Raw genomic sequence first — 25,000 nt, 5'->3', positions numbered from 1 at the left:
GGCAGACACTCCTTGCCGGTGCAGAACTCGTGGGTGGGTTCAGGTCTGGTCACAGCGTCACAGTAGCTCTCATCCACCTCTGTGCCATCATAGCGCACACACAGGGCATAGGAGGTACTGATACCTGAGGGGAACACACACAATTACAGTATCACCATTTGTGTGTGTGTTTGTGCTATACTATACTATACTATACTATACTATACTATACTATACTATACTATACTATACTATACTATACTATGTATAGTAAAGCAAGAACAATGGTCACTTGTGGGGATGGTCCTCACAAGTTAGGGTTAATTTTAAGGTCAAAGCTTATGGTTTAGGGCTTGGGTTACAATTATGGTTATGATTAGGGTGTGTGTGTTTAGGTGTGTTTGTGTGTGTGTGTGTGTGTGTGTGTGTGTGTGCATTTGTGTGTGTGTGTTCGTGTGTGCGTGCGCGCGCGTGTGTGTGTGCGTCTACCTGTGGTGCACGTGGAGCTGCAGGGCGCGTAGGCTGAGACCTTCCATCTGTACATGTCTGCCAGGCTGATGTCCGGCTCCAGAGAGCCCACCTCAAACTCATTACTACTGGACCACAGACAGGGACACAAGCAGGGAGAGAGAGCTGAAAGATTAGCTTCATTTTTAATGTTTCAACGTTAGTACTGTACGTACCAGGTACGCATAGTTGCAGTGCTCTACTTCAAGGGCAGATGGGAATGACGTAATTCAACCTGACTCTAGCCTTCCCCAACCCCAAACCAACAAATGTCCTCCTCCCTCCATCCCCCCTATCCTATCCCTCGGGCTAACCTCTCGGTGCTGGGGGCCTGGACTGGCAGGACCTCGTGGAGGTGAAGCTGGTTGGCCAAGTGTGTGTCGGTGTCGTTGGGCTGCTGTTCATACAGTAGAGTGTAGGGGGCGCTGTCCTCCTCTGGGGGGCCGGCGAGCTGCAGGCTGAAGCTCCCAGGGAAGACCTCCACAGCCAGACTGTTGTCCAGACCGGGGGAGGAAGAGTTGAGCTGCGCAACCGGGCAGGGGGCGGAGTTATCGGGGCAGGGTGCCGGTCTGGGGGCGTGGCCTGGGGGCCCAGGCGGGAGGAGGAGGTCGAGGAAGAGCGCACGGTGGTGGGGGAGGGGCTTGGCTTGACGGGTGCCATTGGCATTGGCTGTGTCACGGTCAATCAAGTTGGAATCTGTTCCTGGTGAAATAGAGACAGTAGATGGGATCTGTGTTTCCAATAAAAACTATTTGTGGAAATCCAATGAAATTTGTGTTTTGTTCTAAATAGATTACATTTACATTACAGTCATTTAGCAGACGGTTTTATCCAAAGAGGAGACAAACTTCTGAGACTTACGGTAGCCAGCAGGGGCGGGGTGTCGCTGGTCTTCCACGTTGTTGTGGGTGATGATGTCACTGGCAGGCCTGTACACCAACATGACTGCCGGAGGCTCCAGGCCTTCTCCCTCAGTATCTGGCCCTTCCTCATCCAGCACCTCCCCTTCTGCATCCAGCTTCTCCCCATCCGCATCTAGCCCCCCCTCCTCTGGCTCCACCCCTCCTCTCTCCAGCTGAGCGTCTGATTGGCCCCCGGGACCCAGGACGGAACTGTGGTTCAACGGTTTCCCAGGATCCTCTCTGGCGTCTATTTCGTTTTGGTGGGAGGAGAGATGGGCAGCGGTGGCATTGGTGGGCATGTCAGACGAGGCATGGCTCTGAGCGGGGCGTGGCTCCAACGTCCTCTGCATGGCATCGTCAGGGGCGGGGTCAGCGGGGGCGGGGCCTAAATAGGACTGGCGGAAGGGTGTGGCCGTGTGTGCCTCAGGGTGGCGAGGGACAGTGTACTCATACGTGATGTGAGGCATCTTCCCATTCAGGTTGTAGTACTGAAACAAGGGAGAGACAATACAATTCAGAGGTTTAGACATGGTTCAGACATGGTTTAGACATGGTTTAGACATGGTTTAAACAGGGTTTAGACATGGTTTAGACATGGTCTAGACATGGTCTAGACATGGTTTAGACATGGTTTAGGTTCGAGTTCAGGTTCTGGCACTGAGAAAGGTTTAAGATCATCATTTTCACAAGATATACAGGCCAAGAAAGTCATTATGTGATGACTATGTTCCAAGAACGTCTGCAGAAGTTGAAGGAAGATAGATTTTCAGTACCATGCCCAGGTCAGTATTGTACTAACTAGTACCTACAGTACAGTACCATAACGTTTATTCCCAGGTCAGTACTAACTAGTACCTACCATAACGTTTATTCCCAGGTCAGTACTAACTAGTACCTACCATAACGTTGATGCCCAGGTCAGTATTGTACTAACTAGTACCTACCATAACGTTGATGCCCAGGTCAGTATTGTACTAACTAGTACCTACCATAACGTTGATGCCCAGGTCAGTGGGCCCTTGGGCGATGATGTACTCCAGTCCCTCTGAGAACAGGTTGGAGGGCCTCCGGTACTTGAAAACTGTCCCAGCCACGCGGAAGTTCCTGGGGTTGTCAATCACGCTGTTACCATTGAAGAAGAAGTGCCCCGCCTCGTCGGATAGGGCTAGAGGGAGGAAGTTGTAGACCAGGGGGGAGGGGCTTAGAGATAACGAGCAGAAAACACTTGTCCTGACTGGATGAGGGTTGTGCACAGTTCTTACCCAGTATGTTCTCTGTCTTGCGTCTCTCGATGATCTGGATGTCTGTGGCTCCAGCAGGTATGTTGGTGATGAACACATAGCCTGGTTGAAACACACGTACGCACACACACACACACACACACACACACACAGATAGATATACCTAGATATAGACATATACCTAGATTGATATACCTAAATATAGGCATATACCTACGTAGATACTGTAGATATACCTAGATATAGACATATACCTAGATAGATATACCTAAATATAAGCATATACCTAGATACTGTAGATATACCTAGATATAGACACCTAGATAGATATACCTAGATATAGATACCTAGATAGATGTACCTAACTGTGCGATTCCTCTGCGGTAGGACCCAGACACTCGGTGGCAGGACGCTCCATTGCCGCCACACACTCCACACTTGTCTACTGTCTTACTGGAGTACAGCTGGCCATCACACCCCACCACCTGGGGAAGACAGGGTAGTCAGTGTGTGGTGTGGTGTGTGTGTGTGGTCGTGTGTGTGTGTGTGCGTGTGTGTGTGTACTGTACCTGGCAGTGGCCTTCTATGCAGACCCCCTGGTAGATCCCGTCCCGGCAGTAGGTTCCGTCGTGGGCGGGGACTAGGAGCTGTCGCTCGCCAGAGGTGGTCGTGCACTGGAGGTCACATGGTTTGTTGGAGATGCTGATGTAGTCATCTGGACAGGATGTGACGGCACAGAATCACACATACAGGAAGTGACATCACAAAAGGGTCAACCACACGGTGACACACACAGTATAGACAGGTGAGCGGCGTCACAGCACACACACACACACACACACACACACACACACACGCAACTTCAGGGATCGCCGATGGAATCTGTCCTGTCCAGGAGCAGTGGGCAGCCTCATCAGTGGCGCCCGGGGACCATGTCCAAGTGCTCAGTCCAGGTCCTGGTCAGGGACTGGACGGAAGAGTATCTGTTCTTCTGCATGTTTTTCATACTGGGTTCTTTGGGAGGAAACCCTTGTGAATACAGGGAGAACATAGAAACTCCGCACAGAAAGGCCCTTTGCTGTGAGTACTACGCCACCGAGCCGCACGTGAGCGATTCTGGGGTTCTGTGTCTTGCTCATGGACACTCCGGCACACTGCCGGGAGCTGGGATCGAACCGGGGAAGTTCAGATCCCCAGCGGGACGACCTACCTCCCGGGTTAAGGCCCAGACACACCGACCCGACATCAAAGAACTAGCGCCGACGAGGACAACTGCTGTGTCGCCTCGCGTCGCCTGTTTCGGGGCCGACAAGTTTCACTTGAACACAACAAGCGGACAACAGCCATCAGCTGACGAGCGAGTACGTTTCTGCACTTGCATGAGATGAAATAACTCCACACCAGGTGGTTGTAGTCTGTATCATCAAGAGGAAGACCGTTGTGTTTGTAGTTAAACAACATAGCGTTTGTTTAACTACAAATACAGCACTCTCGCTCAGTCAGCATAGATGGTAATCTCTGAGAATGTCTATTAAATTGTGTAAATTGAAGAGGTCTGATAAATAGAGATAAGAGCTGTCGTTATCAGCCCCGGCTCCTTGTGTTGTAGAACAGATGAAGGTGAAGGAGAAGGAGAAACCGCATGAAATGTGTGAAAACATGCATGGATCCTACAGCGACAGTCAAGAAACTTTCCCGAACTTGTGTCAAGAGCTAGAGATAAATGAAATATCTGATGTAAAAAAAAATTGCTCGGCTCTTTCTTGATTAGCTCAACGAGTTGAAGGAACTAGTCAGCCCACTCATCCAGAGGCAAACCATAAACTACCACGTCCGTAAGTAAACGTCTGATTACTGCACTTGGCCACAGGTAAGCTAAAGTTTTAGTTAGACTACATTAACATTACAACATTTTCAGTTTGTGTATTATGTTTTTACGGTCTAATAAGCCCAATGATTTTGAATGAAGTGTTTAAACTTGTGCGATTTGCAAACTCGTTCCCCAAACCTGCGCAGCAATCTACCAGGTTTTAAAAGTGAAATGCATGCAGCCCCAACTACATGCCGCCTCACACTCTCTGTGTTCGCAGCAGTCAAAAACCTGCAGATACTTGAAATGCGTGCCAATCACCTGTCATCATAAATATCCAATGCTTATGATTTGTAGATTAGTCAGGCCGCAAACACAGATAATCTCCCCGAGATCTGGAGGCACCTGTCCAACCTATGAAGTCACTGTCTGGGATGCAGAGGTAACTATGGTAACTATGGAACACTGAGACAGATGTGACCAGAGGGGGAATGATGATGTTTACAGTTTAATATCATATATCAGTCAGAACATGAGTCATCTGTCCAGAGAATCCAGGAGACGTGCCATATGGAGAGAGGGGTCTGGAGAGAGGGGTCTGGAGAGAGGGGTTTGGAGAGAGGGGTCTGGAGAGAGGGGTCTGGAGAGAGGGGTTTGGAGAGAGGGGTCTGGAGAGAGGGGTTTGGAGAGAGGGGTCTGGAGCTGGGGTCTGGAGAGAGGGGTCTGGGGAGAGGGGACTGGAGAGAGGGGTCTGGAGAGAGGGGTCTGGAGAGAGGGGTCTGGAGAGAGGGGTTTGGAGAGAGGGGTCTGGAGAGAGGGGTCTGGAGAGAGGGGTTTGGAGAGAGGGGTCTGGAGAGAGGGGTCTGGAGAGAGGGGTCTGGAGAGAGGGGTTTGGAGAGAGGGGTCTGGAGAGAGGGGTCTGGAGAGAGGGGTCTGGAGAGAGGGGTTTGGAGAGAGGGGTCTGGAGAGAGGGGTTTGGAGAGAGGGGTCTGGAGAGAGGGGTCTGGAGAGAGGGGTCTGGAGAGAGGGATTTGGAGAGAGGGGTCTGGAGAGAGGGGTCTGGAGAGAGGGGTTTGGAGAGAGGGGTCTGGAGAGAGGGGTCTGGAGAGAGGGGTTTGGAGAGAGGGGTCTGGAGAGAGGGGTCTGGAGAGAGGGGTCTGGAGAGAGGGGTCTGGAGAGAGGGGTTTGGAGAGAGGGGTCTGGAGAGAGGGGTCTGGAGAGAGGGATTTGGAGAGAGGGGTCTGGAGAGAGGGGTCTGGAGAGAGGGGTCTGGAGAGAGGGGTCTGGAGAGAGGGGTTTGGAGAGAGGGGTCTGGAGAGAGGGGTCTGGAGAGAGGGGTCTGGAGAGAGGGGTTTGGAGAGAGGGGTCTGGAGAGAGGGGTTTGGAGAGAGGGGTCTGGAGAGAGGGGTCTGGAGAGAGGGGTCTGGAGAGAGGGGTTTGGAGAGAGGGGTCTGGAGAGAGGGGTCTGGAGAAAGGGGTTTGGAGAGAGGGGTCTGGAGAGAGGGGTTTGGAGAGAGGGGTCTGGAGAGAGGGGTCTGGAGAGAGGGGTTTGGAGAGAGGGGTCTGGAGAGAGGGGTTTGGAGAGAGGGGTCTGGAGAGAGGGGTCTGGAGAGAGGGGTCTGGAGAGAGGGGTTTGGAGAGAGGGGTCTGGAGAGAGGGGTCTGGAGAGAGGGGTTTGGAGAGAGGGGTCTGGAGAGAGGGGTTTGGAGAGAGGGGTCTGGAGAGAGGGGTTTGGAGAGAGGGGTCTGGAGAGAGGGGTATGGAGAGAGGGGTCTGGAGCTAGGGGTCTGGAGAGAGGGGTTTGGAGAGAGGGGTCTGGAGAGAGGGGTTTGGAGAGAGGGGTCTGGAGAGAGGGGTCTGGAGAGAGGGGTATGGAGAGAGGGGTCTGGAGAGAGGGGTCTGGAGAGAGGGGTTTGGAGAGAGGGGTCTGGAGAGAGGAGTCTGAAACTAGGGGGTTGCAGCTGCATCTAGAGCTGGGGGACTAGAAGGGGTCTGGACCTGAGGGTTGGGGAGAGGGGTCTGGAGCTGAGGGTTGGGGAGAGGGGTCTGGAGCTGAGGGTTGGGGAGAGGGGTCTGGAGCTGAGGGTTGGAGGGGAGAGGGTTCTAGAGATAGGGGTTGGAGGGTTAGGGTTCTAGAGATAGGGGTTGGAGGGTGAGGGTTCTAGAGATAGGGGTTGGAGGGTGAGGGTTCTAGAGATAGGGGTTGGAGGGTGAGGGTTCTAGAGATAGGGGTTGGAGGGTGAGGGTTCTAGAGATAGGGGTTGCAGAGGGAGGTCTGGAGCTCTGATGTGGCACTGCAATGGTGGAATGAGCTCCCCTCCACTGTCACGAAGGCGGAGTCTCTACCCGTCTTTCACAGGAAACTGAAGAGTCACCTCTTTAGAGAACCTCTCACCTCCAAACTCTCCCCAATGGGTTCTCACTGCTACTTCAACTTTTGGTACATGTAGCCTACTGTACTGGGTGTATGAAAACATTAGACAACTTAATGACAATGATTGGGATGTACAAGTCTGTCGGTTCACTTACTCTAGGCTAGAGAACAAGTTGCTTTGGATAAAGGTATCTGCTAAATGACAAAAAAATACATATGTAATATGTAGATATTGTCTCAACTGGGAGAAGGCAGACTAGGTTGGTATGCAGGCACGAGAGAGAGAGAGAGAGAGAGAGAGAGAGAGGTGTGTGGCAGGTCACCACAGTCACAGGCGGCTGGTCAGTCTGGGGTACTGACCAGGGTAGAGGGGGACCCACTCGTAGTGCCTCCTCCCAAATGCCTTGGCGTTGAACTGGGAGCACTGTTGCTGCTTGAAGCTCACACTGCTGCTCGGACAGGGCTGCAATACACACACACACACACACACACAGGCATGCACACACACACACACACACACACACACACACACACACACACACACAGGCATGCACAGGTCCACACACACACACATACACACACACACACAAACAGTGAGATGGTTATTCTCAACACACCATCTAGCACACAGTGAACAGAAAGTTATCATTTGAGTGAAGCCACTTCACACACAACAGCCAAGACCGTTTTAAGTAGTTATAGAAGGAAATTCAATTGCTTTTCGATTGCCAATTTGGAATGTGGAAAATTCTATAACTGTTCTACAACTGTTTTTTAAAAATGTCAGATCTTATGGATGTTCTAAAACCAGTGCCTCTCCGTGGTTGTTGTGTGTGAAGCCAGTTTCAGGGCCAGAGCCATGTCGGGGGTTGGTTGCCAGGGTTACCTGGTTTGGGCACAGCTGGTACTGCTTGGGAGAGCCCACACAGTAGGAGGAGTTAATGTTCTGAGTGGCGCTGAGTCTGGAAGGAAAGGGTTAAAAAAAACAGTGAATACAGACCCCTCTCCTGCACTCCTCCTCTCTCTCTCTCTCTAAAATTATACACCTCTCTCTCGCTTTCTTTCTCCCCATCTCTCTTTCTTTCTCTATCTCTCTCCAGCTCTCCCTCTCTCTCTCATCTTTATCTTTCTACCTCTCCCTCTCGTCTCTCTCCTCCCCTCCTCCTCTCCTCCTCCAGAGGAGTGTTAATGAGCCACAGCTGCTCCAGGTTATCAGAGAGCAGATCTCTGCTAATGCCCCAGACCCGGCTCTTAAAGTCCCAGTATAAACACACTGCTGTCACTCACTCGCACACACACTCGCACACACACACGCACAGACACACTCTCTCTCTCCTCTGACCCTTATCATGTGACCTGCTGACCGAGCCCCGGGGCTGATGGGATTGATGGCCATTCCTCAGGACATTCCTCCCTGGGGGGCTGGTCTTCCGGAGGTTATTAGTCAAGACTGGAAGACACGTCTCTTTTTCACTCTTCCTCTCTCTCTGCTCTCTCTCCCCTCCCTCCCCCTAGCCATGCTCTCTCTCTCTCTCTCTCTCTCCGCCCTCCTCCTCTCATTCTTCTCTGCTTCTGTCTGTCTTTCTCCCTCTTCGTCTCCCTCTCTCCTGTCATCTGAGGTTTAGAGCTGTCAAAGCTGATTGGCTGGAAACACCTCACACATACGCAGGTCACAGGTCACCCAGCGGCCAATCAGCGGCCCGCGAGGAAGGTTCTAGACCTGGTTGACGGAGAGGAGGGAGGCAGGGAGGAGGGGGGGAGGGAGGAGTGACCCCCACCCCCCCAGGGTGAGGGGAGGGTTCAGCCCAGGGTCAGACTGCTCCCCCTTCCCTCCTCCCTCCCTCCTCCCCCTCTTTCTCTCAGACTAGGGCTGAGTTCCATTCCAAACTGTAGACCCCTTATTCCCTCCTTACAGGCCAGGCAGTGCAGGTATCAGGATCAAGGTCAGCTACATTTCAATTGTCAATTCAGGGAGTGAGATTAAATAAAAATTAAAAACACAAATATATGTGATGCAAATAGCTTCTTATCTTAATAAGAAGAATCATCTTCTTCTGCCTAAGCCCGAGGCAAGTCGCCGATATGTTTTCACTCACTTGTGTTTGTTTGTTTGTTCGTTCTTTAACAGGATTATGCAAAAACTACCAGACCAATATTCACAAAAAATCATGTAGCATTGGGCCAACTTAGAACACATTACATTTTGGAGTGGATCTGAATCCCTGGACGGATACACAAATTAAAACAAAAGTTGGCTGCCCATTTCTCTTCACTTCATTTTTAGGTATGTTAGGTATATTTACCATACTGCCCGGTACTGCCCAGTGGCCCAGTGGTTAGGGCGCTGGATTTATAATCTGGAATTGCGCTCTGGCACAGGTTCAAATCTTAACCCTAACCAAAGCACTACACTGTACACTACTACCAGTTATGCCACTGAAAGGCTTCCTCTTCAATGGTGCACGTAGGCAATATTTATACTGATGAGTGAGTTTAAACCATTTCAACTTACTCCAAAAAAATTCATTCATGGGCAGAGGCCTGTGCTCTCCTTTCTAGTTTTTGTTATATTATCCGAATTGATTGACCAGGTTAGAACAAGGTGCAGAGATAATATCTATCTGGCACAAGGATACAACACCTGACATGCAGCTATATGGCTAGGTCTACGTTAGTAAGATATGGAAGGGAAGGGAACTATGTATGTGGAATGAGACCCGGCCCAGCTTAGTGCTAGGGCCTGTCAGCCTGTCAGTTCTGGTTATTCCCCCGCTGAGAGAAGCTTCCGGAACTCTGGACTGGTCCCTCCGTGAGCCGCTTTGATCTGGGCCAGACCTGACCTGGGTGATGTCATCCTGAACCCACACCACTCTGGCAGGGGGGCGGAGGAGGGAGGCATGACCTCACCACGGACCGTCACACACAGGGCCTGCTGGGGATTCTCTTGAGAGGATATAGGAAGTTATGATGCTCACTTCAGCTATAGCTGGTCAGTGATAGAGAGGTGGTAAAAAGTTATAAAGATGATTAATAAACCAGTTAATAAACTCATGACAACACCAGTGTTAGTGGTTATAAGTGGATTTATAGCCACTCTTACCTCTCTTGCAACATAGTCATAGAGGCAGTAATAGGGGGTTATAAGTGGATTATAAGACTGTTATAAGGTGTTGTAAAGACTTTATAAGGTGTTATAAGGAGGTTATAGGGTGTTGTAAAGATGTTATAAGGGTTAAGCGTGTCTTGCCTGCGCTGTAGACAGTATCTGTATGAGGTGTTAAAGGTCCTCTATTATATTCTTTTCAACAGGTTAATAGGTCTCTGTGGTCCCCAAAACATGTCCTTGAATGTTTTTGCTGACAATACCACTCAGATGAACCATTGTAGCATGCGACCTCTATTTTAGTCCTGTTCTGTGTCTGTAGCTTTAAATGCAAATGTAGCTTTGAGATATCTCAGCACTTTGGCGGCCCCTCTGGTTGTGATAAATCGTCACTGCGTTTTAAGAACCACACTTCCCACAATCCCCCACTCACTCGCTGTAATGATGGGAAAAAATATGATAACAAACGTGCGTGGAGCAGACTGGATTGGAAGATTGTAGCTACTTCAGTGGTCTTTCTGGAAGGATGGCTTCAATGCAGGTAAATACCGGTCTTCTTTCTTTTATGTGCATGTAGATGAATTTGCGTGGTGAAGTGTTTGTCTTCCTGATATTGTGACGCAAAACCCGTCACTTCCGCTTCCACCACAAGATTTCCCGCCAGTGTACTAGCCAGTTCACCGAAATTCTAAAATAATAAATTCACAGGGTCTCATGCAGTCTCATGTCATGAAAACGGTTTTGGGGGTCTTGCTAAGGCCAATTCATAAACTAATAGCAAGTAAAGGTGAATATTGAACTATAAAAAAGTTATCTCATTGAGCTTTAAATGCAGAAGTTCAAACAATGCAATGCAGCAGGACGTTTTTGAATGGTTCGTTAATTTTTTTTCTACATTTTTTTCAGATGGGAAGTGGTATAATTCTAATGAGTCAAACCTGAATGGCTTGTTGAATCACATGTCTTATGAATTTGCCCATCAGAGACTCATCAGAGAGACACAAATGTGCACAAGCATTGAAAAAGTGTGTGTTTCGTAATAGGGAACGATTAGGAGAATGTTATAAGAGGTTATAATGGCTTGTACCTCTGCTGCAGGCAGTGTCGTTCCTGGGAGCGCACCCCTCCTCCACAGGTTCGAGAGCAGGTGGACCAGCTGCTCCACTCGCCCCACCACTGGGCAAGCTCGTCCCCAGCCCCCGGGGCCTGTCTCTGGGCTTGGGCTGGGCCCGGAGCCCCCTGGAGGAACCCACGGACCTGGAGCTCCTCTCTCCCGTCACTACTGTCCTGGCAGAGACACACACAATGTGACTCACTGCTTGTTCAACACACACACGCTCTTGTGCGCACACACAGCTGCAAACACACCCTTGTGTACATACACACTTGCAAGCAAACACACACACACATTCGCTTTTTCTTCCACACGTACACAGCAGGTGAGGTTCTGAGATCTGAGATATCTGACCTCTGGACAGCAGAAAGGTATCACTCCCTCTTTCATCTGCCACCACTCCCTCCCTCCATCCTCCCTCTCTCCACTCCTCCTTCTCTCCCTCCTCCCTCTCTCCATCCTCCTGCTCCTCTCCTCCCTCCCTCCACTCCTCCTTCTCTCCATCCTCCTTCTCTCCATCCTCCCACTCCTCTACTCCCTATTTCCTCCCGCTCCATCCTCTCTCTCTCCACTCCTCCTTCTCCCCACCCTCCCTCTCTCCTCCTTCTCTCCACTCCTCCTTCTCTCCATCCATCCTCTCTCCACCCTCCCTCCCTCTCTCCTCCCTCTCCTCACCCTCCCTCTCGCCTCTGCTCCCTCTCCGTTCTCCCTCCACTCCTTCCTCTCTCTCTTTCTCTCTTTCTCTCTCTCAATCTCTCCCAGCTTCTCAAATAAATCCCTCCCTCCCTCTCCCTCCCTCCCTCCCTCCTCACAGCTGAGCTATGTACTTACAGTCTTGGCCTGCCTCTCCTGCTCAGTAAAGAACAGCTTCATGGCCAGATACCAGTTCTGGTTTGAATTTCAGCTGTAGATCTCTCTCTTGCCGAATACTCTCTCTCTCTCTCTCTCTCTCTCTCTCGTTCCTTCTCTCTTTCCCTCTCAATCTTTTTCCCTCTCTCTCTTTTCCCTCTCCTCTTCCTCCTTCTCCTCTCCCCCCCCCTCTCTCTCTCTTTCCCCTTCTCCCTCCCTGTCCCTCACTCTCTCTACCCCCCCTTTCTTGCTAAATGTAGAGCAGATTTCTCTACCTCCCGGAGTCCACACACACACACACACACACACACACACACACGCACACAGCCATACTCAAGCCCCATCATCCTGTTTAAAGCCGACACCCTTGTGCGGCCCCTCTTCTGTGACAGGGTGACAGGGTGACAGGTATCCCAGCAGTCTAGAGCTGAAGGCTGTCCTCCGGCCGTGGGGTGGATGTCGGGGTCGGTGTTCCCAACAGCCGTTCAAGTTCCACAGGAAGTCAGTCATGTCCCCGTCTCCTCGTCTGCATCCTCCACCCTCCCTCGCTCACTTCCTTATCCCCACCTCACCTCCTCTCCTCCCCCCTCACCTCACCTCCTCCCCCCTCACCTCACAGGGGACTCAGCTGATGCTTGTCCTAACAAGACCCTGCAGGCTGTTCCTGCCTAAACGCCCCCCGGACCCGAACACACAATAGACTATTCACGTTTTAAAGCTTTAAGTACAGACCTCCCCGGGAACTGTCTCAACAAATGACGGTACTTAGGGGCGGAGATGCCGGTGCCGGTGGCGGGAACGGACAGATGTAGGCCACTGTGTTACTCGAGAGCGGTCTGGTCTGGTACCGCGCCAGCCCGCGCTGCCTGCGCAGCCGGTCAGGTGGAGGCCATGTGAACGGGGGCGGCGGAGAGTCGCGGACATACATCAAACACGAGCCGCTTTGAAACGCATAACTAACGGCGTATATATTAATTAAACACGCACGCGGGATTGAGAGAAAAGTCGAGTCTAGGGGCTCACAATCAAGATTTAGAAATCGTTTTTTTTGCCCCTAAATGTAGCCCCCCTCTGACTCTTCACCGACTTTCAGAACCCCACAACCCAAGAATCCTTCAGTAGGACAGTGAAGTAGCCGCGTCCCTGTAGTCTCACTCCCAGGTCTTTCTCATTAGAGACCACGCCGTATCCAGGGCTGTAATAAAGCGCAACAGTCTCTCAGCCAGGCTCCGGGCAGACATACCGACTCCAGCTGCGCTTTGATCTACAGGCGGAAAGCCTCCTGAGAAAGAGACCGGCGTGACACGGAGAGAGGGGGGAGCGGAGGAAGGCGCAAAAGGGGAACGGAGAGAAACGGTTGCTGCTCACTGAAGAAAAGAATGCCTTTCGGAGAAGCATAGCCTGTAACAGACTTAAATATCCTGACGAGCTGATTGAGAGGCAACACTAGGCTACTGCAGCAGAGGGTTAATCTGAAGCGCACTGCGCCTGGCTTTATTGGACAAGAGACTCTTCTGAGTTTCATCAGAATTAAATGTTGAAATGAAAAGTTTGCGATTTACCTTAACGTTGCCGCTTGATGTCGTGTCAGATAATCCGATTAGAAAGAGAACGCTGGGGATCACAAGAACCGCGGAACTCGCGCTCTGGAGGCAGAACATGGTTCATTTAAGAACGAGGAGACCTCGCCCCCCCGACCTAGCCCGCCGCTCGAAAGGGAGGCTCCACACGGAGAGGTCTATTGGGAAGAAAATCCGTGATGCTTGAACGGCTGCTCCAACCTGCCGGCCCACGCGGACAGGAAGGGGTTTGGTCTCCTTACCGGCTCTGATTGGCGTGATCCACTAGTGCGTGGGCTCGAACCCAACAAAACGACTTCTATCTGATCTTCCCTCAGTGTGTGTGTGCGTGTGTGTGCGTGTGTTCTGTTGAGAGAGAGATGAGAGACAGACACTTTCCTCAAACTCATCTTTAACTCATGGGAGTGTAATTGCACAACTGTTCCTCTCTCTGTCCCCCTACAGAGAGATCTAGGTTATGGGGATGAGGAGATCCAGGCCAGGGAGAGCATGGGGCTGAGTGATACAGAGAGATCTAGGTTATGGGGATGAGGAGATCCAGGCCAGGGAGAGCATGGGGCTGAGTGATACAGAGAGATCTAGGTTATGGGGATGAGGAGATCCAGGCCAGGGAGAGCATGGGGCTGAGTGATACAGAGAGATCTAGGTTATGGGGATGAGGAGATCCAGGCCTGGGAGAGCATGGGGCTGAGTGATACAGAGAGATCTAGGTTATGGGGATGAGGAGATCCAGGCCAGGGAGAGCATGGGGCTGAGTGCTGGAGATGTGAGGCTGGGTGAGGGGAGACAGGCAGGCAGTCTCTGGGCATGGAGCTAGGGGCTGCTGGCAGAAAGGCTGGCTGGCTGTCGGCTGCTCTTGCCAGCTCTGCCATGTGAGGCCGGGTGTCTAAGCTGTTCCATATGGGGAGGCTCTGGAGAAGAACGTGTGTGTGTGTGGGGGGGGGGGGGGGGTAAGGGGGAGTGAGTAGTAGGGGAGACGTCTGCAGGCTGTTTTTGCAGGGTTTGTTTTAGTACTACTGTGTCGTTATGATCATGTATTGTCATGCATCTGTCCAACTGATCCTAATGTTAGGCTAGGCTTATATGTTCCCAGTGAGGACTGAACACGGGTCTCGTGTTCACCAACCAGTCCCCCAACCCAAACATCTACCAGAAGACCAGGAGAACATCCTTATTGTCTGTGGCCAATGTTAGGGAGGGGCGGGGCTACCTGATCACAATGGCGTGGTTCTGAACCACATCTGTGCTTTCGCTACATAGAGAGGGCTTGGAACAGAGGCAGAAACGTTTCACGTGAGGCTATAGGATACATGTCAGTCTCCTCCTCCTACTCCTCTTCCTCCTCCTCCTTCTCCTCCTCCTCCTCCTACGTCCTGAACAGTGGTGGAGCAGCAGCAGAATACAGGTTGATTCCTGTGACACCATAAATACAGCAGTTTGACTGCAGGGGCAAGTTGAGACGATCCACCCCAAACTTCTTCTCAGAGTCCTGCTGTCAGCAATCCCTCATACAGTGGTGTGTGTGTGTGTGTGTGTGTGTGTGTGTGTGTGTGTGTGTGTGTGTGTGTGTGTGTGTGTCCGTGTGTCCGTGTGTGTGAGTCCAGTTGAAAATAAGAGTCCGCATAACAGCTACTGCTCCTCCAAGATTTATTGTGTTATTTATTGTCCAGGCCTTGCCTTGAAATACATTTCATAGTGATGAGACCACTACACAACTGAGAGAGAGAGGTGAGTGTATGTGTGTGTGCGTGTGTGTGTGAGTGTGAGTGTGTGTGTGTGTGTGTGTGTGTGTGTGTGTGTGTGTGTGTGTGTGTGTGTGTGTGTGTGTATGTGTGTGTGTGTCAGTGTGTGCACGGGTGTGTGTCTGTACAGCCCTGGAGGGCAGTGATCCAACACAATAGCGTGTTGTTCTGGCTGCTGATGGACTGCTGCCAGCAGGCTAGGTCTGTGTGTGTTTGTGTGTGTGAGTGTGAGTGTGTGTGTGTGTGTGTACGACAGCAGTTTACACATTCCATAGAAACATTGCTCAAATCCTCGTCTATAGAAAAGATGACAGATGGTGTTTGAGACCAGATGAGCACAGCAGTCCTGGTTTAGTCATCTGAATTCTCTCTCCTCTCTTGGGAATAACAGAGAATAAATTATTTTGCTGCTAACTAGAACTATTTAGGACCTCCGGTTATCCCTGTAGGGGAACCCTCTGCAAAACCATCTCAAAAACCCTTAAGGGTCCAGCTAGAACCATTTAAGAATCCCATTTTGTTCTATCAGTTTTTCCCCCCAGAGGTTTCCCCTACAGGTACAACTCAAGAACCTCCTTTTCCGAGAGTCTACAGCTCCTGAAGACATTTAGGAGACAAGGAACAAGCAACAAGTCATATCAGACCTGCATTGTCTCTGAAGCTGAGTGTCAGACTCAAATCCGTTTCTCCTTGGTCCATTACTGACAAATACAGACGCAGAGAATACGCCAATAACAATAACCCATGACTTTGTCTTGAGATATGAGTGAGTGAGTGAGTGAGTGAGTGAGTGAGTGAATGAATGAATGAATGAATGAATGAATGAATGAATGAATGAATGAATGAATGAATGAATGAATGAATGAATGAATGAACGAACGAACGAATGAATAGGCCTAAATGAATGAATGGGGACAATTCAGATAAAGAGGAATTCCACTCAGACTGATACCACTCAGTGCTGTTACTATAGGCTACATCACAACGCAGTGACTGCATGGGTCCGCTAGATGGCGCCCTAAGGTAAAGTTTGTTGGAGTCTGGGTTCGGTCTGGATCGACAGCTTTACGAGCATGTTTTATGACATGACAGCGTCCTTATCTCCGATAGTTAGGCCTACTGGATTTAATAAAGATCATTGATTTACTTTTCATAACTCAGACAAATAGACGTGTATTCGTTCGCTTATTCTCCTATATTAGGCTATAGGCTAACATCCAAACATTGGCAATATAGGCCAACCGACTAAGCTTTAATTGTGTTGAATTGAGCTACTGCCTTAAATGACATAATAACAACTATTAGTAGGCTAATAAATAGCTACGTCTTGAACTAGAAAAACTGGTCCTAGTCTTCATGTTCATCGCAGTTCTGCCAGACTCCACCCTGCGTCTCATTAGTCAAGTCCTTCCCACATAACCAGGACCAACCGTTAGGACTTTCACTGTCGGTTCATCCACCCCCGACAACCGCCACCGGGACCCACCGGGTAGCCTACAGTAACGAATATCACTAGAAACAAAAGGGCCGACTGGATCAGAACCAGGACAATCTGATCTTGTGTGTTACAGATTATTTTAAAAGGTGTTACGGCCAAAAGCGTGCATTAAACGACTAACGTTATCTTATCATCCAGGGGCCAATTCATCAGCTTTATCTGAAACAAATCAAGTTATCGGTGTCGTTCAGTCATTAGCGTGATGTCTGGATTCCCGTTATTGTTAGTGTTGTGGTGTAGCACTCTGTCTAGCGCGCTGGTCGCCTCCCCCGTGACAGAGAGCCCGGTCAACGATGTCCAGCCCGGTGTCAGAGAGCCGGCGGACGGAGGATCCACGAAGGAGCCGGTGCGCACCGGCGAAACTCTGGAGGACGAGATTGAAAACCAAGAGAACATTTTAACTCAGGTAAATTTAGATGCTCTTTATTTTGTGGAGATTAACTTGATATGGCTATAGATTGCGTGCGGAAAGAGGACTGGAGCGACGGAGAGCGTTTTGACACCAGCTTCCCATTTATTAGGAGAAATCCAACGGGTGCGTGCGGATGCGCGCGCGCGCGTGTGTATAGGTGTGCGTGCGTGCGTGCGTGTGTGTGTGTGACGGTCCAACACCCATGTTCTCCTCTCCCCCGCAGCTCCTCGGGGACTACGACAAGGTGAAGAGCCTGTCGGAGGGCTCGGACTGCCGGTGTAAATGCGTGGTCAGACCGCTCAGCCGGAGCGCGTGCCAGCGGATAGAGGAAGGCAGCGCGCGGGCTGGAGACTTCTACACGGTGGAGACGGTCACGGCGGGACCCAACTGTAAGAAGTGCGCGTGCATCGCGCCCCCGTCCGCCTTGAACCCGTGCGAGGGGGACTTTCGGTTCAAGAAACTTCAGGAGGCGGGAAAAGACGACATTAAGGTAGGCTACCTACTGTATGCAGCGACGTTGAAATAAAAACACCCCTGCCATTGTATGCCTGAATGTCATCTAAACAGGGATATCCCATTTGGTGTGCGAGTCTAGGTTAGTCATCTTCTCCACTATCCTCACCAAACAGGAGAGTGTGTCTTCACACTTCTCTGTACCAAGTCCCTCACGGAGACACATTTCTACAATGGCTGTCCAGATCATCCCCACTTCTCACACCAATGTAGCGTTCGGCAGTGTAGGTTTCGAACCCACAACCCCCTGCTCTGCAGTCAGGTCCACTACCCACTGGTGTCGCTAAACTATGATGATGATGATGATGTATGTGTGTCTCTGTGCTCCAGCTGTCAGCCATCATGGACCTGCTGGAGGGCGCTCTCTATGGGATGGACCTTTTAAAGCTACACTCCGTAACCACTAAACTACTGGACCGGGTAGACAACATAGAGAAGGTATGACACACACACACACAAACACACACACACACACTGATATGGATATGTAGATATGGAATATGTAGATATGGAACCCAATATGACTCAGATGTGTGTGTGTGTGTCCAGGCCTTCTCTCAAAACCGCACGGAGCGAGTGAGCGTGAAAGCGCGGTCCAGTGAAGAGAAAGAGAGAGAGAAGGAGAGGAGAGCGCAGCTGAGGATGGAGAAGAGGAAACGGATGGGAGACATCGAACGTTCGTTGAAGAAGGATGCGGCTGCAGCTTACGCCAACACAGAGGTACGGTGGCCTCACAGTTCATTTCAATTCGAAGGGCTTTATTGGCATGGGAAACATTACGTTTACATTGCCTATAAGCAAGTGTGAAATAAAGCAAAAAGTGTAAGTATAATTAAAGATATACTAAAATAAGGAGCCATGTACACAGAGTTGTGTGTATTGTGTATACAGCTCTCTAGCTGTCTTTTTCTTTAGTAAAAGATGGGGTTGAGTTCTTGTACATAACCAGTCTGTCTCTCTCCCCCTCTCTCTCTCCCCCTCTCTCTCTCTTTCTCTCTCCCCCTCTCTCTCTTTCTCTCTCCCTCTGTTTCTCTCTCCCCCTCTCTCTCTTTCTCTCTCCCTCCCTCTCTCCCTCTCTCTCTCTTTGTCTGTGCGCCTCCTTGCCTCTCTGAACTATGCAACAAACCTAGCCTATACTCATCCAACGACACACGCACACACACACACACACACACACACACACACACACACACACACACACACACACACACCACAAAACCAGTGCATTTCATAGTGATGTGTCAATTCATGGTAAATGGTAAATGGACTGCACTTATATAGTACTTTTATCCGAAGTGCTTTACAATGGCCTCTCATTCATCCATCCACACACCAATGGCTGCCATGCAAGGTGCTTTCCTGCTATTTGGGGTTCAGTGTCTTGCCATGGGGTTCAGTGTCTGTCCATATGTCGAAGGACACTTCGACATATGGACAGGAGGAGGCGGGATTCAAACCGCCAACCCTACGATCATTGGACGACCCGCTCTACCACTGAGCCACAGCTGCCCCCTCTCAATAGGCGTATTTGTCTCACTGTGAGCTGAGGGAAGGCACAGGTGTGGGGAAACATACAGCACCCCCCTAGAGGACGTTGTGATGCTGACGCTGTGATGTACTTCCTGTTGTAGAAGAAATACGAGGAGCGCTACGTGGGGGGCAAGGGGTCAAACCGGCCCGTGCTGAAGAGGAGCCAACCAGAGGCGAGGGACGGACCAGAACAACCAGTGAAGGGGCGAGGGGTGGGGCCTAATGGCTCGGTGATCAGGGGTGTGACCTTCTACAAGGCGGAGCCAGTGGAGGAGGGAGGAGCAGATGAGACAGGTCAGACTGGAACCTCCACAAGACTAGACTGATAGTGAATGACAGATACTGTAGTCTTCTCTCACGCTAGATTGGTGCCTATTGTAATAGTCAATCCATATTCTAATGTAATATTAATGTAATATTAAAGACACATGCTTTGTCGCATGTGATGATGGAGCGAGTGTTGCTCTCCTCTCCTCTCCTCTCCTCTCCTCTCCTCTCCTCTCCTCTCCTCTCCTCTCCTCTCCTCTCCTCTCCTCTCCTCTCCTCTCCTCTCCTCTCCTCTCCTTTCTTCTCCTTTCCTGCCCACTTCTCTCTACAGCAGCAGTAGAGGAAACTCTGAGTAGGAAGGGTTCCATCGACCTGCTGATCCACCACCAGCTGCCCAGACCCACCCTGCCCAGAGCTGAGGCTGGAACTGGGGCTGGAGTCTCCAAAGACCCTCCTGTCTCCAGACCCCCGGCACCGGAGCCCTCCGATGGGAAGGGCACTCCCGACCAGCTGTCCACCTCTGAGGCTAGTCGGGCAACATCGCCACCCTCCTCCACCCCTCCGACCACCACCACCAAGCAACCCAAAATAACCACCACACAACCAACTACAACCACCAAAGAAACAACGACTACTACAACCACAACCACCAATCAACCAACCACCACCACCACTACTTCTACCACAACCACAAAAAAACCAACCACCACAACTACTACTCCTACTACTACTACCCGTACTACTACTACTACTACTACTACTACTACTGCTGCTGCTACTACTGCTGCTACCACAACTACTACCACCCCTGCTACCACCCCCACCTACCCCAGCCAACGTGACCCAGCCCAACCACCTGTTCTGCCCCAGTCTCCTGCCGTGGTACCAAGCCAGCCCACTAAAGCCAAAACCCGTCTGAGCTGGACTGAGAGTCCAGCAGATGCTGCCCCGACTATGCCCAAGGACACAGGTAAAACCTGTGTGTGTGTGTGTTTATGACACATATGTGCATATGTGTTTCTGTGAGTGCATGAATGTGTATCGGTTTATATTGATGGGCAGATGTGCTGTGTGCTTACTGACATGTGTGTGTGTGTGTGTGTTTGTGTGTCTATGTGTATGTGTGTTTGTGTGTGTGTGTGTGTGTGTGTCTATGTGTATGTGTATGTGTGTTTGTGTGTGTGTGTGTCTGTGTGAGTGCATTAATGTTGATTAATGAGTATATTGTCATATGCGTTGACACATGTGTGCATATGTTTTTCTGTGAGTGCATGAATGTGTATCGGTTTATATTGATGGGCAGGTGTGCTGTGTGCTTACTGACATGTGCCTCTATGTGTGTGTGTGTGTGTGTGTGTGTGTGTGTGTTTGTGCGTCACCAGGTGAGTGTAAGGACACGCTGGCCACCATCTCGGACCCTGTGACAATGAACACATACGGGCAAAGCGAGGGCGCCTGGATGAAGGACCCCAAGGGCAATGGACAGGTCATCTACGTCACCAACAATCACTACGGCAACAACCTGCTGGAGTTCCGGGACCTGGACAACTTCAGACAAGGTCTAGCTCCTCCTCCTCTGGGGCCCCACAGTAGATAAGTGCTCAAGTCTTTGTGTAGCAGAACTTGTTTGGAACAATACTTGTGTAATGAGTAGCCCTGCCTGTGACTAAAAAGCCCAATTACACCCCCAGTTCTTGGGGAATTCCTCTTTGGTCTAGAGGTTGGGTCTCATGTAGGAGGTCAGTGGTTTGGGAGGTTGGCCATCCATGCCAAGCCAGTAACCCTGTATTGTGTCTTGGTTGTCCCGCCAGGCCAGTAACCCTGTATTGTGTCTTGGTGGTCCCTCCAGGCCAGTAACCCTGTGTTGTGTCTTGGTTGTCCGTCCAGGCCAGTAACCCTGTGTTGTGTCTTGGTTGTCCCTCCAGGCCAGTAACCCTGTGTTGTGTCTTGGTTGTCCCTCCAGGCCAGTAACCCTGTGTTGTGTCTTGGTTGTGGCCAGTAACCCTGTGTTGTTGTCCCTCCAGGACAGGCGAGTAACTCCTACAAGCTGCCCTACAGTTGGATGGGCACCGGCCACATCGTCTACCACGGTTCCTTTTACTACAACCGCGCCTTCTCTCGTGACATCATCAAGTTCAACCTGCGGGGGCGCTACGTGGCAGCGTGGACCACGCTGCAGGACGCCGTGCTGCTGGAGGCCGAGGGGGGGTTGAGCGGCGCCCCCTGGGGGTGGGAGGGCCAGTCGGAGATGGAGCTAGCCGTGGACGAGGGAGGCGTGTGGCTTCTCTACCCCGCCCTGGACTTGGAGGGATTCCACCAGGAAGTGATCGTGCTGAGTCGCCTCAACCCCCGCGACCTCCGGTCCGAGGCCACCTTCCGCACCGGGCTTAGAAGGCGTTACTATGGCAACAGCTTCCTGATCTGCGGTGTGCTGTACGCGGTGGACAGTTACAACCGGCCGAACGCCAATGTGTCGTACGCCTTCGACACGCACACAAACACTCAAATGGTGCCCCGCCTGCCATTCTCGTCCAATTACAGCCTGACAACCCAGCTGGATTATAACCCCCTTGACAGGAAGCTGTACGCCTGGGACAATGGACACCAGGTCAACTACGACGTCATCTTCGCCTACTAACGCCCGGTTAAGTACCGATCTCCAAATCATAAGGATTGGGTATTTAGGACGACAGGTGATTGGTAGATCTGTCAGGCAACCTAGTCGTCATGTTTTAGTGAAGCGCCTTGATCGCCTGCCTGATCTACAAATCACCTTTCATCCTAAATACCCAATCCTTATTGAATTGTAGATTACTCAGGCGGCACAGTTTGCATGTTTTTGACCGTCACAAATACAAAGTAATACTGTGTACTCTTCGCACATATGTAAAATAGCCTATGTAGAATGGAGAACCTGCTTCCTTGTGTCAGGGGGAAGTATACTAAACAGATGTGTGTGGCTCGATCAACTGTCACGCAACGCGATTGCAGGTATGCAGGGCGGCCATTTTGCATAGCATGCGCTGCGTACCTGTGTTTAAATCAGGCTTAACACCCTTGTCGTTGGGGAGGGATCAGGAATGGACGGGACAGAAGCACTTTGATGTAAAAAATAAAAATAAAAAAAAGTTTAAATGAGATAAATATTGATTCTAAATCTGAGGGGACTGTAGATCAGTCCTACAGGACAGTGTACTGTATTGAACTGTACTTCAGTCAGTCTCTGTCGTTTGCTTTCCTTTGGACTAGAACGCTACAGTAAATGTCTACATGCATGGTTTTTGTTTTCCTATCTGCTGAAGTGGTTTGTTTCTAACTTGAGACAAGGTTGTTCTCAACTGCTGGTAAGAATCAAGAAAGTGGGTTGTTGTTGCTGTATATACTGTAATTTATAATAAAATACTATAATATTATAATTTGTAAGGCGCCCTGTATAAAATCATCTACAAATGACTTTATTGTGATATAATGTAATGAACGCCTGAAATGCACGCTCACTCTCCCGTGGAGTTGGCTCCGCCCCCCTATACACCAAGCTGGGAGCCTCCAGACCCTTGACCAATAAATTATTGGCCTAGGCCTAGGAGCCAATCACCATCAAAGTGGGCATGTTCTAAAGGCAAGGAATCTTCACCCCTGGACCAATGATTTCTTAGCTTTGACCCGGATGCAATTCCCTCTTTGGAGATCGTTTGGCCAAGCGGGAAGTCTTGCCCCATTCCTTTCTGCCAGAAAGGTTGATTTTTGTGCATCCAGCCTGGCTTATGTGCGTGGCTGGCTTGTTTCTGTTCAGGACTGGTATAACGGAAGCTAGTCATGCCACTGAAATAGCTGTGAATTGAAATGACATGAAATAATGTCTGATAAATTAAGATTGGTCTTGTCGCCTGGACACATCAGTTCCAATGCTTCCAATGCTAATCCAGCACAATGAGAGCGGAATAGCCAGTTAGCTCATGAGCTCACAACAACTAGCAGCAGCTTCCATAACATTAATGGTAGCGGTCAATGGCTAAAGAGGTTACACTGATGATTCCTGTAACGTTCGCTATTTTGCTGCAATTGGTTCAACTTCTGTTTCTGGACAAAGGTAAGGGATAAACCCAGACAATACAAGGCTAGCCGACCTACAGCGGGTCCCCGATGGACAAGCTGGTGGACCTCAGGCCGAATCTGCTGGCGGACCTCCGGTCGAATCAGCACAGGTATAAAATCATAATATAATCATAATAGCTGTTCTAGGGTCCCAAGATCAGTCGAAAAGGCACTAAGAAAGCCAACTGGGTCAGGGCATAAGGGAAGGAAAAGAAAGGAAAGAATTGGGAGTTTTCCCAGAGTCCAGGCTAGAATCGAGAATGCCATTGTTCTCAATATCCCCAACCAGGAATTGAATCCTGACCTCCAGCGTGGGAGTCAGATACTTAACCCACTACACCACCAAGGGGCCTGAGGGTTTGGGAAGGCCTGGGCTTTTTGTTCACGTACATTCTCTCCCATCCTTCTGAAACAGGGGAACAGAAAGGTCGTGGTTAGAAGTCCCCAAACGGGAATCGAACCCTGGTCTCCAGCGTGGGAGTCCAGTGCAAAGTCCAGTCCAAAACTAAACATTTACCTGGTAAATGCATGCAAAGTATAGCCAAATATATAATGGGTAATTACTGTGACCCCTATACTGTAGGTATAATTTCAAAACAGGAGTATTTCAAATGTTCAATTACTGCACATAAATTCAATAACTGACATAGCACCACCAGGTAACCACATTTTTACAGAGCATCTATAATATCCAGTGACAAAATACCCACACCGTGGCTTAAACCCACAACCTTCAGCATGGGAGGCATACACCCTATCCACTACACCACCAAGGATCTGGAGAATGTGCGGTGTCATAGTGTTTTTGTTATGATGTTCTGGGACCACTGCCTCTTGTGGTGGCAACATAGCACTGCAGGTCAACACGACGGAGGAAGGGAGGGAAAGAGGGAGGGAGGGAAGGAGGGAGGGAGGGAGTGACAATCGGACATTTGCTATCTTTGGTCTGTTGAGAGGCCTAAGAGCCCTCTGGGCTCTACGAGCACCCAGCATCAGACCTGGAGGAACATCTGCTGAGGTCATCAGCCACACAACTAGCCCGACCACTGCCTGTGTGGAGCTAGGAGACCTGTAGACAGACAGACAGGCAGACATTCCCGACGGACAGACAGACAGACAGACAGACAGACAGACAGACAGACAGACAGACAGACAGACAGACAGACAGACAGACAGACAGACAGACAGACAGACAGACAGACAGAGCATGTGTGTAGTTAAATCTGACCAGGCGTGCTGCCAGCCAGAGAGCCAGGCAGGCAGCAACCAGCCAGACTGACTGAGTAAGAGGCCATGTGGCCTGTGGAGAGGAATGTACAGTCTACTCTAGCCTGAGAGAAAGAGGCTGATTACTGCAGATGGGAATTACATCAGTATTAGTTATATAACCAGGAACTACAGTATCTAGAGCATATGGCTGGAGAGGACAAGGCAGGCTACAGTATATAAAGCAGACGGTTGGAAAGGACACAGCAGGGTGCAGC

At 50.4% G+C, this 25,000-nt stretch overlaps 2 protein-coding genes across 2 annotated transcripts in view; one reads left to right on the top strand and one right to left on the bottom strand.

Annotated features, from left to right (window-relative positions):
* The window catches only part of LOC311316377 (ADAMTS-like protein 2), a gene marked incomplete at both ends in the record, with an annotated part of 15,847 nt that extends 3,944 nt beyond the window's left edge, over positions 1-11,903 (bottom strand). The window contains 12 exons of the mRNA XM_084447218.1: positions 1-124; positions 469-572; positions 801-1,188; positions 1,348-1,876; positions 2,378-2,553; positions 2,651-2,731; positions 2,991-3,114; positions 3,199-3,344; positions 7,174-7,276; positions 7,700-7,775; positions 11,004-11,203; positions 11,862-11,903. The exon at positions 1-124 is cut by the window's left edge and continues 3 nt beyond it. Of these exons, the coding sequence (XP_084303344.1) occupies positions 1-124; positions 469-572; positions 801-1,188; positions 1,348-1,876; positions 2,378-2,553; positions 2,651-2,731; positions 2,991-3,114; positions 3,199-3,344; positions 7,174-7,276; positions 7,700-7,775; positions 11,004-11,203; positions 11,862-11,903 (2,093 nt within the window). The remainder of the gene's footprint in view (positions 125-468; positions 573-800; positions 1,189-1,347; positions 1,877-2,377; positions 2,554-2,650; positions 2,732-2,990; positions 3,115-3,198; positions 3,345-7,173; positions 7,277-7,699; positions 7,776-11,003; positions 11,204-11,861) is intronic.
* A 4,295-nt stretch (positions 11,904-16,198) lies between these two features.
* Positions 16,199-22,059, top strand: olfml2bb (olfactomedin-like 2Bb; the record flags this gene model as incomplete). Its single annotated transcript, XM_084447217.1, has 10 exons — positions 16,199-16,224; positions 16,940-17,105; positions 17,335-17,601; positions 17,955-18,062; positions 18,174-18,344; positions 19,256-19,448; positions 19,753-19,946; positions 20,292-20,391; positions 20,804-20,980; positions 21,446-22,059. The coding sequence occupies 10 exons, from the start codon at positions 16,199-16,201 to the stop codon at positions 22,057-22,059; spliced, it is 2,016 nt and encodes a 671-aa protein (XP_084303343.1).
* Positions 22,060-25,000: the final 2,941 nt, after the last annotated feature.

The sequence above is a fragment of the Borostomias antarcticus genome, assembly GCF_949987555.1.
Source record: "Borostomias antarcticus genome assembly, chromosome: 12".
In the NCBI taxonomy this organism is placed as follows: domain Eukaryota; kingdom Metazoa; phylum Chordata; class Actinopteri; order Stomiiformes; family Stomiidae; genus Borostomias; species Borostomias antarcticus.
The sequence above is the reverse complement of the archived record's forward strand: the minus strand, read 5'-3'. Positions and strand labels throughout refer to the sequence as shown.